This window comes from Penicillium soppii (assembly GCF_028829465.1).
Source record: "Penicillium soppii strain IBT 18220 chromosome Unknown utg000006l, whole genome shotgun sequence".
Lineage (NCBI taxonomy): Eukaryota > Fungi > Ascomycota > Eurotiomycetes > Eurotiales > Aspergillaceae > Penicillium > Penicillium soppii.
Genome location: NW_026643236.1, coordinates 2,449,545 through 2,464,881, shown reverse-complemented (window position 1 = coordinate 2,464,881; position 15,337 = coordinate 2,449,545). Strand labels below are relative to the sequence as shown.

General features: G+C 48.9%; 6 protein-coding genes across 6 annotated transcripts; 3 read left to right on the top strand and 3 right to left on the bottom strand.

Moving 5' to 3' along the window:
- Positions 1 to 565: 565 nt before the first annotated feature.
- On the top strand, positions 566 to 2,225 carry N7529_008298 (RTC4 family protein; the record flags this gene model as incomplete). Its single annotated transcript, XM_057243825.1, has 2 exons — positions 566 to 1,821; positions 1,877 to 2,225. 2 exons carry the CDS (start codon positions 566 to 568, stop codon positions 2,223 to 2,225), a joined length of 1,605 nt encoding a protein of 534 aa, XP_057095363.1.
- Positions 2,226 to 2,601: 376 nt separating this feature from the next.
- N7529_008297 (M28 family metallopeptidase) lies at positions 2,602 to 5,028 on the top strand (the record flags this gene model as incomplete). The annotated part of the gene is made up of 3 exons (XM_057243824.1): positions 2,602 to 3,499; positions 3,548 to 4,920; positions 4,972 to 5,028. 3 exons carry the CDS (start codon positions 2,602 to 2,604, stop codon positions 5,026 to 5,028), a joined length of 2,328 nt encoding a protein of 775 aa, XP_057095362.1.
- Positions 5,029 to 5,354: 326 nt separating this feature from the next.
- Positions 5,355 to 5,720, top strand: N7529_008296 (TMEM14 family protein; the record flags this gene model as incomplete). Its single annotated transcript, XM_057243823.1, has 2 exons — positions 5,355 to 5,357; positions 5,406 to 5,720. The coding sequence occupies 2 exons, from the start codon at positions 5,355 to 5,357 to the stop codon at positions 5,718 to 5,720; spliced, it is 318 nt and encodes a 105-aa protein (XP_057095361.1).
- A 719-nt stretch (positions 5,721 to 6,439) lies between these two features.
- On the bottom strand, positions 6,440 to 7,951 carry N7529_008295 (putative C2H2 finger domain protein; the record flags this gene model as incomplete). The annotated part of the gene is made up of 3 exons (XM_057243822.1): positions 6,440 to 7,174; positions 7,229 to 7,620; positions 7,681 to 7,951. 3 exons carry the CDS (start codon positions 7,949 to 7,951, stop codon positions 6,440 to 6,442), a joined length of 1,398 nt encoding a protein of 465 aa, XP_057095360.1.
- Positions 7,952 to 8,623: 672 nt separating this feature from the next.
- Positions 8,624 to 10,918, bottom strand: N7529_008294 (uncharacterized protein; the record flags this gene model as incomplete). Its single annotated transcript, XM_057243821.1, has 1 exon — positions 8,624 to 10,918. One exon carries the CDS (start codon positions 10,916 to 10,918, stop codon positions 8,624 to 8,626), a length of 2,295 nt encoding a protein of 764 aa, XP_057095359.1.
- A 3,458-nt stretch (positions 10,919 to 14,376) lies between these two features.
- N7529_008293 (carboxymuconolactone decarboxylase family protein) lies at positions 14,377 to 14,934 on the bottom strand (the record flags this gene model as incomplete). The annotated part of the gene is made up of 1 exon (XM_057243820.1): positions 14,377 to 14,934. The coding sequence occupies one exon, from the start codon at positions 14,932 to 14,934 to the stop codon at positions 14,377 to 14,379; it is 558 nt and encodes a 185-aa protein (XP_057095358.1).
- Between the last annotated feature and the right edge of the window lie 403 nt (positions 14,935 to 15,337).

The following is a 15,337-nucleotide window of genomic DNA, read 5'->3' as shown; positions in this document are numbered from 1 at the left end:
TGCTATGATCTGATTGTGTATATGCCCAACTGTCTATGTATAGGTGTCTATGTATAGGGGCAGATCTAGCTTCTACAATTATCAATCAACCACGATAAGATATTTGCAAGCGGATTGGTTCAATTTAACTCTTTGTCTGCTTCCTCTTAGATACTCCCAAGCATAAACTTAAAAATAGAACCAAAACGCATCTATACAATTCTCTAACCCACGACTGATACATACATATGTCTATTCTAATAAATCACTTATATGAAATCAAATGGCAAGCTGAGGTTATACAAACTGCGGAGCCTGGGGCACCGATCGCGTGTCACGCGTTTCCTATCGGTTTCCCCTCATGTGGCTCGGCCCATTGCAATCTTAGCATCTCAGAGAACGCAAAGCGTTCTTTGTCTCAAAAACAAAAAGGACATCGAACCGAATTCCAGTCCAATTCCCAATCCCACGTCCTCCGCTTCCGTCGCAAACCACCGCGCCCTTGTGAACCTCCCGTTATCAACGCGTGCCGCGTGAAGTGATACGATCTGCTTGCTTTTTTTTGAATTTTGATTTTGGGACTCCAATGCAGTCTACTATGGGAGTTCAGTCAAGACCAGATGCGTCCAATCGCATGACGAAACACAATGGCCCGCCCAGTCATCTTTTGTCTACTTTCAGGAAACAAAACGAAGTCAAGGTTGAGCCCGCACCGGACGTCGCGCAGCCCAGTATTGAAGTTGGCGCACAGCAAGATATCGATATCGATGCTGATATGGTGAGCTCGTCGCCGCTCACTGACGTTCCTAGTGATGTCGAAGATCCAGACTTGGAGCCGGAGATTGTTCACACTGCTCAGGTCGCGTCGAGGCTAGAACCCGCTACCGAGGATGAGCCTATGAGTACCGAAGACGAAGAAGAGTGCAGCGATATTGATTCGTCGCCACCGCGCAAGGACACAAACTATACGACCATGGAACAGAGGTTCGCGGAAAACAAGAGTTCTTGGGGTAATTCGAGTCCAAGCAAGAGTGGTTCGCGTCCGAGGAGCACTTTGGTAGATAGTGATGATGAAAACATGGCCTTTTGGAGCTCTCAGCAGAGCAAACGGTCTAAACCAAACACGTACCAGACTGCCCAGAAGTCGTATTTTAACAAGAAGACCTTTGGCAAACCCACGCCGAAACCCAGCCCCAGGGCTAGGGCTAAGAAAATACCCCGGTCTGAAAAGAAGGCTGATGAACCTTCCCAAGAACCGGAAAGTTCATTCAAAGTCCCAAAAGACATCGACAATCCAACATTCAAGCCCAAAACGAAGAATGGGGATTCCTTTTCCTTCGGCACGTTCTCCTCTAAAGAAAACGACGCAATGCAATACAGCAGCGACGCTGACTCCCCACTCTCATCGGCGTCATCAACGATGCTCAAAGGAATGGAAGAGGCTCTCGAAGGCCGAGAACCATCCCCACCGCGCAAAGCCGTATGTCCAATGTGCCAAACAGAGGTCGAGCCCGAGATCCTGGCTCTCTTCCACTCACAGCCGAAGCAGCGAATCCGCGAACAGCAGCAGTTCTGCGAATCGCATAAATTGCGCAGCGCGGCAAAGGAGTGGGAAGAGGCTGGGTACCCGGTCATTTTGTGGGAGAACTTCGAAGCTCGGGTTCAGGGTCTGTTCCCTGATATTGAGAAATTGCTGAACCCCGATGCTTCATCTTATTATCGCAATATCCTCGATACTGCGCTGAAATCTGGACGCGCTTTTAATTCTAAATCGATCCTTGAGGGCGATGGTCTGGAGAAGATTACTTGTGGTTATTATGGTTCCAAGGGTGCAAGCAAGATGTATGTAGCATGGATCTACCTCGTGGAGTATGGCGGTATACTAACTGTTTTCTAGGCTGCATGCTGTTATTGATCGTTTCTCGGTGCGGCTGCGTCGTCTGGCGACGACGGATCGTATCGTTAAGACTGCTGGCGTGGCAGGCTACGCGCAGTCTGTGATCGTGCCTGAACTGGCTATGCGGTTGGTTGCGCAGGACATGAATGTTGACGATGAGAATGCTCGTCAGATAATGAGAGATAGTATGGAAATCGGCGAGAGGCTGAATCCCGAACTCAATGATGTTGTACCCGTCCCGGCTGGAGAGGACGTTTCCGAGGACGATGTGGAGAGTCAAGATAGCGAGGGTAGCGAGGACCTCACGGAACCTGAGGATTTCGAGGAAGTCGAGGATCTTGAGTCATAAGTGGGGATGGTTTTGTTCGCATTTTATGCCCTGGAGTTATTGGTCTATCTGGTTGTTTTCGTCATTTCATAGCATTATATTCCTTGCAAAATTGTATATATAGCCATCGTGATACCTTATATCCTATGATCTGCTTCATCCATTGCCTTGAACCTATAGCCATCAAAACGAGCAGTAAGATACGAAATGCCTACATATTGACAGAGTACGGAGTAGACTTGAGTTGATACACGTCGATCAACAATTACCCCAAGAGGAAGGCCGGCAAGGGTCCACCCGCCCGCCGTGAGGGGTATTAGTCATCACTGATACCATCACTCCAATGATGATACAATGCGGAGAAGCTTGAATTTCGCCTTTCTCAACTATTTCCATCATGACAATGAGGGAGAAAGACATGCCGTACTCAGAGACGACCCCTTTGCTAGAGGTCAATGTCGCTCCCCAGCGGCATCGATACCCGCACCATGCCCTCCGTCGAGCTTGCACTATCTCCCTTGCAGCTCTACTTTCCGTAGCGACCGTTCTGTTTCTAATTCCCACCGCCATTCTGCCTCGAGAGAGTGGCTCGGTTTGGTCTTATCTCCCCTGGTCTCATCCAATTCCCCACGATGCATGGCCAGAGAGCTATGGTCTGCCGTACGATCAGCTCCAGCAGATCCTCCTCAATGTTCCGTCCGCGGATAAGGCCCGAGAGTGGAGTAAATACTATACAGCGGGACCACACTTGGGAGGCAAGAACCTTTCCCAGGCACTCTGGACTCTTGAGAAATGGAAGGAATTCGGCGTGGAGGATACCAGCCTTGCGGCCTACGATATCTATATTAATTACCCGCTTGATCACCGTCTGGCTTTGCTGAAGACCTCCGACGGTAAGACCGAAGTTACCTTTGAGGCTACACTAGAGGAGGATGTCCTCGAAGAAGATCCCACCTCCGGCCTTAAAGACCGTGTTCCAGCCTTCCATGGCTACTCTGCGACCGGAAATGTAACTGCCCAGTATGTGTATGTCAACTTTGGCACATACGCTGACTTCGAGGATCTCGTGAATGCCAACATCACCTTGGAGGGTAAGATTGCAATTGCGAAATACGGTGGTATCTTCCGTGGATTGAAGGTGAAGCGTGCACAGGAACTCGGAATGGTCGGTGTAGTGATCTACAGTGACCCGCAGGAAGACGGTGAAATCACTGAGGAAAATGGTTACGAAGCTTATCCCAATGGACCGGCACGGAACCCCAGTGCTATCCAGAGAGGTAGTACTCAATTCTTGAGTAAGGGTATCATTTGAATCAGTTATTGCAAGGCTAACCTCAAACAAGGCATTCTTCCTGGTGACCCCACAACCCCAGGATACCCATCTAAGCCCGGGTGTGAGAGGCAGGAGCCTTACTCTATTCCCTCTATTCCATCCCTCCCTATCTCCTATAAGGAGGTTCTACCATTCCTGAAGGCATTGAATGGCCACGGCCCTAAGGCGTCCGACTTCAACAAGTGGTGGCAGGGTGGTGGCCTCGGCTACAAGGGTGTCGAGTACAACATCGGCCCCTCCCCGGAGGATGTGGTGATCAATCTCCACAACCATCAGGAGTATGTGACGACCCCATTGTGGAACGTCATTGGTACCATTAAGGGCCACATCCCCGACGAGGTCGTCATCCTCGGCAACCACCGTGATGCATGGATTGCCGGTGGCGCAGGAGATCCTAACAGTGGATCCGCAGCTCTGAATGAGGTTGTTCGCAGCTTCGGCGAGGCCCTTAAGGCAGGGTGGAAGCCATTGCGCACCATCGTCTTTGCCAGCTGGGACGGCGAAGAGTACGGTTTGCTCGGATCGACCGAATGGGTCGAAGAATACCTGCCATGGCTCTCCAAGGCCAACATTGCCTATCTGAATGTTGATGTGGCTGCTGCCGGCACACGCTTCGAGCCTCGCGCTAGCCCCCTGCTGAACAAGGTCATTCACGATGTCACCGGCTTAGTGCAGTCCCCGAACCAAACCGTACGGGGCCAAACCATCCGCGATGTTTGGAACGGCAAGGTCACAACCATGGGTAGTGGCAGCGATTTCACTGCCTTCCAAGATTTCGCCGGTGTTGCCAGTCTGGACTTTGGATTTGGCCGTTCTCAGAACGACCCGGTCTACCACTATCACTCGAACTACGACAGTTTCGCGTGGATGGAGAAGTACGGCGACAAAGACTTCCTCTACCACCAAGCATGCACAAAGCTCTGGGCTTTGGCAGCTGCCCAGCTAGTGGAATCTCCTCTCCTCGCATTGAACGCCACAGACTATGCGTTCGGCCTAGGCACCTATCTAGACAACATCAAGCCAACGGCCGACAAACTTCCCGGCAAAAAGCAATTCCACTGGGCGAATCTGGACAGACAGATTCTTGAATTCCAGGAAGCTGCTCAAGCCTTCGATGCCTATGCCGTCGATTTGCAGTCCCAGCTTGGCGAGCGTGTCCCCTGGTATCACTGGTGGAAGAAGGTGAGGCTGTGGTTCCAGATCCGCGCCACAAACGCCAAGTACAAGGGCATTGAGCGGGCTTTCCTCTACCAGCCCGGTCTGGATGGCCGTGAATGGTTCAAGCATGTTGTCTTTGCTCCTGGTATCTGGACTGGTTACTCGGGTGCTACGTACCCTGGTATTGTTGAGAGTCTCGAGGCTGGAGATGTGGAGAATGCCTATGTAAGTTCCTGATTTTGTTTGAATGATGCATTTACTAACATATTTATTTAGAAATGGAGCTCCATCATTGAGGAGCGCATTAGTGCAGCAACGCAGTTGCTGCTGTGAGAGGTTTGGATATCGTATGATCAAGCGCTGGAATTTGCAATATGCTTGCCTTTTGCCCCCAAACATGTACAAAGACGTGCATCCGAACAGTTCAAATGATCTCAATCCAATTCAGCATAGATATTCCATAAACTGAAACAATTGATACACTTATAAGTCTAAGGATGTAAATCAACAAGGTTATGTTATGCAATATCTACCCCAGACTGCGTCATTTTAGTAATCAGCATAGACCGACCCCCAAGGTCAATCACACGATCTCCAAGCTCTCCAAAACACTCGCCTTCAAACTCCCCACAAAAGAAACGACTTAACAAATCCCAAAAATGGTAAGCAACACCCTCCACCAATTTCAATACCGAAAACTAACAGCCCAGGCCCCCATCAACTCCGCCCTAATCCTCTCCCTCCTCACCTCCCTCGGCGGGATAATCGGCTATGCCCGCACAGGCTCCATCCCCTCAATAGCAGCCGGCCTCTCCGTCGGCTTCGTGTACCTCCTCTCATTCCTCCGCCTGCGCGCAGGCCAGTCCTACGGCGAGGAGCTCGGTCTGCTGGCTTCTGTTGTGCTGGGCGGGAGCTCCATTCCCCGCGTTATCAAGACGGGCGGAAAGCCTGTTCCTCTTGGACTATCTATTCTTGCTACGTATGGGCTTTGGGTTTTTGGGGTTGCGTATAAGGCGAGGAGGTAGATGCGGTGGTGCGATGGAGGGTGGGGGGATTGGTAGTTTGATGCTGGGAGTGCGTTCCAGCGGCGCGGATGCAATTACAAGTTTATGGTTGTTACGCAGTTAGTGACTTTGTTTCGGATTCATCTACGTTGGGAAAGAAAATGCACGATATCCTTGAATTTGTGGACATGAATTTGAGTATGTAAAGACCATACTAGATGTAGACGTGAAAGCCCAAACCGAGATGGAATCCCTACCTCGAGAAAAACGCTAAAACTTACAATTGACGGTAAATCATCGTCATGCCTGGGGCATTAAATCGAACAGATTGATCCTTGGTCCAGTTTGGGTTACACCTCCGCGGGGGGATCAGGGATGAAAACGAAGGGTGCGAACACGTACTGACTGAGGCCATTTGAGAATATTGGCAAGGCATAGCTCAGATCGAATCATTTCCACGAGAAACTGGAGTCTCGTCTCGGAGGTTTGTCATTTTCTCAATTTTTTTTCTCATTTTCATTTTCATTTTCACTCACAAGCACTCTGCCTCTGTCGGGAAGAAAGCGGCCCAGGGAGGGGAGAGGATTCGTCAGAACTAGGATTTGTATCAGGGCCACTGACTTGACAACAAATGATAGACCCAGCCAGGAGAGCTTGTGTGAGAAGTTTGTATGTGTCGAACTTAGCTGGGGTCCGTAAATCCTTCACGTGCAGATGCAGCGGGGAAAACAGTGCAGAACTTAATGGGCCGAGTCGATAACCGTGTCGGAGTCTTGGACGGCGCCCACGATGTTGGAGGCGGGGACATCGCCGAGAGTGGTTTCTTCACTGTGATCGGGTTTCCAGGCGTATCGGGGTAGCTGGGCCATCCGTTCTTCGGGGGAGAGGGTTTCGTGGAAGTAAACCATTCTAACAGGGGGCTTGACCTTCTCTTTCTTGGCTGGCTTTTCGGTGCCCTCTGGCTTGGCTGCTGTCTCATTGGCTGCGGCCGGAACCTGGTTTTCAATAGCGACGGGAGTTTGTTCGCTTGCCGGGGAAGCATAGCCGTTGTAGTAGCCCGAAGCAGCGGGAGTAGGCGAATGGTGGCCCCTGTGCATCTGCTGCATTTCGAACTGGTTGACTGAAGGTGCGCCGAAAGCGGGACGCTGAGGAAGGTTAGAGGCGGCTGGTAGGCCCATAGACTTGTTATCGAGTGGTGTTGGTTGCTGGTTATAGGAAACAGGAGCTGCGTAAGAGACAGGAGGCTGCGCAGGAAGTCCGGTGGGGAATGGCTGGGTGTATCCGGTGGGGGTATAAGGCGAAGCAACGGGAACCTGCTGTCCACCGACAGGAGGATAGCCTGGATAAACAGGACTGGCAGTCTGCAGGAAAGGAGGAGCCGCAATGGCCGAGGCACCTCCGTAGGGCTGAGCTCCGTAGGGCTGGGGGTAGGAGGGTTGCTGAGGCTGAGCGGCTGCGACCTGGGGGGGCTGTGTCTAGAATAGTGTCAGTTCTCGAGAAGATCACACGAAAGGAAAGATATCACTTACGTATGCAGCGGGGTTGGGGGTAGACTGGGCAGACTGATCAGCACTGATGGGAGTGACGTCGCCGCTGCTGGTTCCGGCAAGTGCCTGTGCGGCGCGCTTGGCTTTGTGCTCGGCCAATCGCTTCTTCATATCGGCTACTGATTCCAACTTAGGCTTTTTCGCCGGCTGACCATTCGCAGAGCTACCAGAGGGAGGATTGCCCGTCACAGCCTGGCGTTCGAGTTCTTCCTGGTGAAATTGACTTGCGACACGCTGGTTGTGGGCCCTGAGAACCTCGGCAGGAATACCCTCCATGCCAAAAATCTCAACGTCAAGACCCATGCGGTTAGGCAGGGCATTTTCAACTTCAGTAAGCTGCTCTTTGTGAACCTGGCTCAGATGGACAGAGAGACCTAGCCGCGCGAATGATTAACACAGCGCGCGATTGATGGAAAATATCGTGAGTGACTTACCTCCAGCGGTGTTCAGTCGGCGTCCGCACGTATCGCACTTGAAATGCTTGGCCTTTTGGTGGGAGATGAGAATCTTCAAGTCGTCGAAATCACGCTCGCAATAGTAGCACCATGGTCGATCCAATAGCTCCTCGAGAGATGGACCGCGTCTTTTCTTGCCCATATTGTCGGATCGAGAGGCGTAGAACTGTTTGAAGAGTTCGGAAGGGGTGAGGGGTTGTGGAGAAGATGGCGGTCCGGAGTCACTCTCGCCGATTTGGGAACTTGACATGGCGGTTGATGGTATATCACGTGACTCTGGTCACGTGGATGACGAAGTATGAAAATATCGGGGAGATGAGATGAAAAGTGAAGGTATTCAAGCGGTGTTGAGTGTTTGTTTTGACTAGAGAAAATTGTGGGGAGTAGCCTTTTATGCAACTGCGCGTCTCGTTTGCCTCTTTTGCTTCGTATATCACCATCGCCGTCCTCTGGGCCTAGGACAGCAGTGATGGGAGAATCTACATATGTACTATACTATTACTTCCTCTCTATCTGCAGATATTGAATGTGATGTTTGCAGTAGGATAGGATAAAACACAGAAAGAGGTGTGAATTTGCAGTCGCAAGGGGATAATTGTCGAGTCTCAGAAATACCGAATTTTAGCACTTACGAATCCTTTATACCAGGCACGGATGTTAGTCAAATCATACATTTGAAGTTCGAATTAAAATACATGAGCCGGTACCCTGACAGGAACTTTACCAGGGAACCAGCATCTCAATAATGTATCTGAACTTGTATCTTGGTCCACATGACTCAAGAAACAAAGATCAGTGGGGCCGAGGCAATCCCCAGATTCCATCTCTCACTTGTGAAGATGAAGTGATGATAAAAATGTAGTATGGCTGTTAGCCCAAGCGAGAGGGAAGAGCCGGGAGTTGGCCCGACAAGCGACCTCCTTCAATGGCGAGGATCACGAGGGTCATGCGGACCCGGGAGGTGACCCATTCCGTATTGAACATATGGAAATGGAGCGTATTGGGGAGGCATTGGTTGTCCCAATTGCGCCATGGGAGCAACAGGCGCACCGGCATATGGATTCACATGACCGTGGCCATAGTGAGCCATTCCCATAGGAGGGAATGATGGAGGCAAGTGCTGCTGTGCTTGTACGCTTGCCATGGAGGGCAGACCAGGTGCCTTGGGGGCGAGATTGCCAGCAAGGGGAACCAGCGACGGCGACCTCTTCGGGCGGCCAGGACCAGGCCCAGGACCAATGGAACTAGGCATCGAATCCTCGGGGGCATCCGTTCTGTCCTGCTCAATTTGGGCCTTGGAACGCTTTGGGTTGCGAATGCGTCCTTCTCGGTTGAAACGATCCCAGTGGTCGAGCATCGCCTTTGTACGCTTGGGATTCTTTGAGTTGGCGATCTTTTGCCGCCTAGCCTCTTCGATTGCCTCGGCGGAGAGAGCTTCTTTCTTGGCCGGCGCTTGCGTTTGATCAATGGGGCTTGCGGTGGCGTTTGGCTCGATGGCTGGGAATGAGGACTCTGCCGTGGGAGTTGCCGACGAGCCGACAGTGCTAACACCACGTCGACCCCGGCCACGATTTGAGGGTTGTGTTGTTGGGACTGGGGTAACTTCAAATGTTGGTCGAGAGGAGCCTTGGCGAGAGATCCCTCCACGACCGCGGCCGCGGCCACGGCCGCGACCACCGCCACCGCCACGACGAGAGTTGGTGTCTGAGTGAACAGATTCGACGACAACACGCTTGCCGCCCCGAGTCCGGGTTCGTCGCTTCACGGCATGGTTTTCATCTTCAGTTTCGTCACCATCTCCACTCTCATTTTGTGTCTCTTCAGTGTCTGGGGTCTTGGCGGGTAGTTCGACCTCTGCGGCCTTGCGTTTCCGGGTAATTTTTGGAATAAGTGGCTCGCTGCGAGGCTCATACATTTGAGGGTGGTATTCGAGGCCGTGCCTTTTCATGGTAGTCCAGTTGTCCATGTTGCGATCACCATGATCCTTTTGCTTGGCAATCATCTTTCTGGCCTGTGCAGGGGTAGGAACAAAGCCTCCTTGGACGAACGGATCTTGCGGGGTGCGAATAGACACAAGTGGTGTGTTTCCTGGGAAGTGCTGGTGTTTGTAACCATAAAGCATGGCCTCTTTCTTCTCCTCAAAGTCATAAACGTCTTCGGTGACACGAGCCAAAGGTGCTCCGCCTTTTTTCTTGTTCCCCTGCAACTGATGTCGCTTTGTTTCGTATGTTGGCACATCACGTCTGTGTCGATTTCCTCTCAGGTAAAGATTGTCGAGGGCGAGATATTCATCTTGGATCGTTTTCAATGCAAATGCTCCAGTTTGTGCGAGTGCGTAAAGTTCATCAGTTGAGTGTTTGTCGGCATTCCGGAGCATGTTAATAAGGGTGTCGACTTCTGGGACCTGGATTTCGAGAAATTGGCCCTTGTCGACTTTGGACTTTTTGTAGAGGGCGGGGTGAATAGTTGGTTCAGATGCATCACGCTTCTTTGGTTTGAAAGGATCATGGAAAGCATTTTCCCAGTCTAATTCGCACTTTGCAGCATCTAGTTGATAATCGGGTGAGAAAAGGACGGCATTGTGGACATTCCAATGTTCATCAAGGCGCTTTTTCACGTCTTCTCTTCGCCACTTGGCCTGGCGGATGCGATACTCCTCTGGATATGAAGTACGCGGGTTGGAGATCCACTCAATTGGGTCGAGCTTGCCTGCAGGCACGTTATTGGCATTGACAGTGATTGTGGTGGATTTTGTGCCATTGGTATCATCAGCAGTAACTTCCACTGTGATTTCATCGCCTTCGGCTTCGTCTTCTTGGGGCTCGGTATCTTCAGGCCCGGCAGCTTCAGCTTCGGCTGCAGCCTCATCTTCAATGTCGTCATCATCTTGGAGTTCGCCAGTCTCATCATAAGTATCTTCGGCGCCATCTTCGGTACCATCATAGCCAAGAATAATGCTTTTTGGGTGAGATTCGTTGATGTGCTCATTTAACACATCATCTTCGGAGATACTTTGGTCCTCTGGAAGCTGCAAAAGCTTTCCGCACCAGTCGCATTTCACATGCTGAACGGGATCTGGTGAATGAGACATTTGGGTGGAAGTAGATTGGGGGCGAAATGGTTCAGAAAATTGTCGGCGCATCGGAGAGTCTTGACTATCGCCGATATCTGATGAAGGGTTGTCTCCATCCAAATCGGCCCTGGGAATTGGGGCCATGTTGGCACAAATGACCAGGCAAGGCAAAAGAACAACGAGAAAAACAAGAAAGGGGTATGAGTTTTAATGATTCGCAAAAAAAAAAAAAAGAAGCAGAAAAAGAGAAAGAGAAACAAACAATCCTAAAATGGAGGATTAAGGATGTTGAAGAATCTGTATAGATGGTCAGCCTGGTTCGCTTGCGGGTGCGTGCCAAGACAACAGTAATCACAGTGCAATCCTGCGGTCTCGAGATCCAAAGCATATAAAATAAGCTGAAATGAACGAATAGGAACAAGTCATGAGCCAGGTGATCACAATCCGAGATACATACATATCGAGCGACAAGAGAAGACATGTAACAGAAAACACGGTCGGGCAAAAAATGTGTGGATCAAGATCTGACCGGGAAGTACTGCCAGACTACAAGAAAAGCTGATAAAAAGACGCGCCACTAACCATGAAGTCTTCAAGACTGAAAAAAGCTCTTTGTGGACTAAACACACCAGTGCCAGCCAATGACTGCTGGCTGTTAGTGGTGAATTCTGCAAAGAAGGGTGCAGGGTGGGCATGAGTGGCTGCCAGGGATGTGTACTTACTTATCCGACTAGAGATGGCTGGGTAGTTAGGTAGATGACAGTCCTTTGGAAACACAGCGTGAAGCAGGATGAGTAGGAAGAATAGGAACAGACGTAGAAAGGACAAAGGGCAAAACAAGATGTCAAAAACAAATATGCCGAAGACTGGCGCGCAGATCTTTGCAGTAGTATGAAGGGAAAAAAAAGATCTTCGCGGACGCGATATGCGAAGTAGAAGATGGGGAAAACAGAGGGAGATAATTCAAACGAAATTTCAGATCCTCACGAATACAGGAGAAGACAGGAGAAGGGTAGGGTCGAGGGATTAAAGATGACGAAGTTGGCGAAGAGATTGAGGTTGAGAAAGAGATAGTTTTGTAGTTTGTAGCCATTTACGGGGGTTTCCACTGCCCGTCGTGGCCCGGCCAATCAGAGTCTTCCTATCTACTAGCCACATTGGAACTACATTGAGTAAAGGGGGTTTTATTCTTCAATACTTGAGTGAGATTCTATTAAAATTGATAGAGATATTGTTATTGATGATCTTCTACTCATTTTGGCTCTCTTTATTGTTTATTTGAACATATTAATTAACAATGGTTGTCTATGTAGCTGTTTCTTTGGTTTAGATTTCTTATTTTGATTTTTGATTTTTCTCAAACATTTCGAAGGATACGTCACATGATACGTACTTTGTAGTTGAACAATCAAAGAACTCATATAGAGCTGATTCTGGAGGTTGTCAATGGTATATGACATGAAAATTGACGAGGAAAAAAAACGTTGTGGGTACCTGGTGGAACTTATTTCGATGCGCTTACTTCCAAGTGGACACATCCCCGAGCACTTGACTCTATATGTAGTTATATGATCTATAAGTACAGACCAGGTAATTAGTACATAACTGTATACATAGGTATATGTATGTATGTATATAACTACTATTAGATGTCAATTGTATCTATCTCTTAGACATAGGCAATAAGCCTTACTCTAGCGGTAACAGCAAAATAATCCGGATCTTGATCGACGAATGGTTTACTTACACTTTCCGTTTCATCTATATGAACTTTTAAGAACACGAACATGGACCTGAAAATTAACCTCAAATTCATTTGCAAAGCCACATTCTAGGTAATGATCTCCTTATCCTCCATCAAATCCTAAGTAGGTGGACATATCAAATCCCCCATTTACCTCAAATCGACGACCCTTAACTTTACCACGACAAAACTCCATAGCACCCTTTGGCACCTTCTCCCAATCAATAACGCTAGTACCAACAGTCTTGCCATCATCAAGAGCTATACTGAGTGCCTCCTTGACCCAACTAATACAATTCCAACCTTCCTCGCCTTGTCGGATATGGATCTTACGCAGGATACCCACAAGGCTAGGTTTATCTTCCACTTGGTAATCATGATGCGGACCAGTAGTTGGCGTAATTGGTTGAGAGGGCAGTCAATTTCATCATAGCGCCATTGATTGACACCCCATTCGATGGACTCCTTGGCCTGGAAGGTGGTGACGGTTGTGTCTGGTGTTTCAGGTCTGGGACCAGTCATTAGTGCCTAATTCTAAGTAAACCAAAATAATCAGTTGTGTCTAATTTGATAACGGGGATATGGGCTTTACGTGTCTTACTCGTTTGGCATTATGGGTATGCCTGCTCGGACATAGAGAGTCACATAAAGACGTTTTTCGTCTGATGGCATAGTAGTGATGATGGAATGCCTCTCTGGAAACTCAAAAAATGAGGGCCAGTCTATATTAGAGAGGAGCTGGTTGAGTCACCTCACGCCAAGTACCGTGAAATGTTTCAAATTGGGCTATCGTACTAATAGAATACAGGGTAATCTTAAAGAGCAAACGCAGTATCAAAGTAGCGAGCACCTGATGACCACAAAAGTCAAATCAAAACAAAACAAAGCTCAACACTAGGGTCAAGAAATAAAAATTGGGAAAATCAATCAAATCGGTACTCGAGTAAATGTAAAGGTGCAATTATAGTTGCAACAAACGAAAGGTTACTCTGTGAACTATATGCATTCCCCACAAACAAAAACTTGTAGCACACGAAGTCCAAAAAGTGATCCAGAATATTGTTTTAATTTAAAATGGCCTGTCCAATAAGATGCTTTTCCTGGGCGTCAATTGTGCCCGACATGCATGACGGCGCCTAGCTAGCCCCTGCATTGCTGAAATAATCCACCTATAGATGTATGTCTATCAATATATACGATGACATGGTATGCGGACACTATCAGTATATAGAATGTGATAGGATATCTACAAGGGTGACGTTTATACCGAACTTTCCTATGAAAAAGTAATCATTCTTTAAATCTTTTATTATAGCCTGTGCAGACGCTGAATTACCTTTTGAAAACCGGTTCTTGGTGGCTTCTACCTCAGACCGAGAGAGACCGAGAGAGTATGGTCGTTGTTCTATAGCACGTCTATCCAGTATGAAATTCTATAAAAAATACCTGGGTTTCGTATGCCGGGTGATATACATGTGTCGACTCAATTATATCATGTCGGGGAGTGCTCTCTATGGTCTTTACATACACAGAAATGGCAGAGGAGGGGAAGGAGGGAGTCTCAGTCCTCGCTTCCGAGAAGTTATAATCGGTGAGCTAGTTCGCGGTGCTCTGAAATTACATCCAATCATACTACTATACATGGGGGGTGGTCAGGACGTGTGCATTGAACAAGAGGGCGCTTAGTAGTGTAGCATCCACTACAACTACATACATATGTAGTCATATAATTGTGAACTTCTCTTCCAAGTTTGTAACCTTGGAAGTTTTCTTGCAATTCGAATCCATCAACATTACAGCCAGTACCAATTGATATTACTCTAAAATATATCTGTTAATTCAAAGCCGAACAAAACCCTCAGTGATTTTTCTCCCCAACATCTAGAGCAACCAAAAACCTCGAAACACAATTATAAGCGGCAACCGTCGCCGTAATCTCAACAACCTCTTTCTCATCGAAGCAGGCCTTCAACCGCTCAAAAACCCTATCAGGAACCGCAACCGTCTTCGTCATAGCATCCGTATAAGCCAACACAGCCCTCTGCTCCTCCGTTAAAGCCTGAGCACCAGACTCAGTAGAGAAGTCAGCCCCCGCATCCCCGACAATCTTCAACGCTTCATCGCTTAGTCCGCCCTCTGTCAGCAGAGGCGCATGCTGCTCCCACTCAAAGAGTGCACCATTGACTACTGCCACCCGACAAATTGCTAGCTCGCGGATGACAGTGGAGAGACTTGTGCGCGTGCGGATTGCGCCGATAAAAGAGTTCCAACCTTCTGTTACAGGGAAGGAGTGGAGGAGGGCTAGGTCGAGGGGGAGGAGGGGGTTTGGGGCTCGGCGTGCTTGGACGCTGGCTAGGATTTTGGCTTCGTCTGGTGTGTTGGTTGGTGGGGGGTCTGGAACGTAAGGGAGACGCATTTTGAGTTGAATCTTGTAGTGAGAGTAGAGAGATGTTGATTGGGGTTGGGAAGCTGGGTTGGGTGTTGATGTTAGTTACGTGACTCAATGCGCGCTGTACATCCTACTACTGACCTCCCAAAGGGGTGTAGATATGCAGATATCGGCGTTATGCTCTAAATGGTAGCAGATACTCCGTATATTCTTTCTATAGGGAATCGGTAGCTACATGTATCTTTTTAACCCCGCGCGGTCCCGTACAGCGGGGCCGATAACCAAAGCCGCGGGAGTCGGGTTCGTGCTTCCGATCTAATTCCGCCGTTAGTTTAGATACTATTGATATGTGTGAGGCTGAGGAAGTTGAAGAAGTTGAAGAGCTTGAAAAACTTGAAAATGTTGAAGTTGACTTTGTTTGTGTACATCT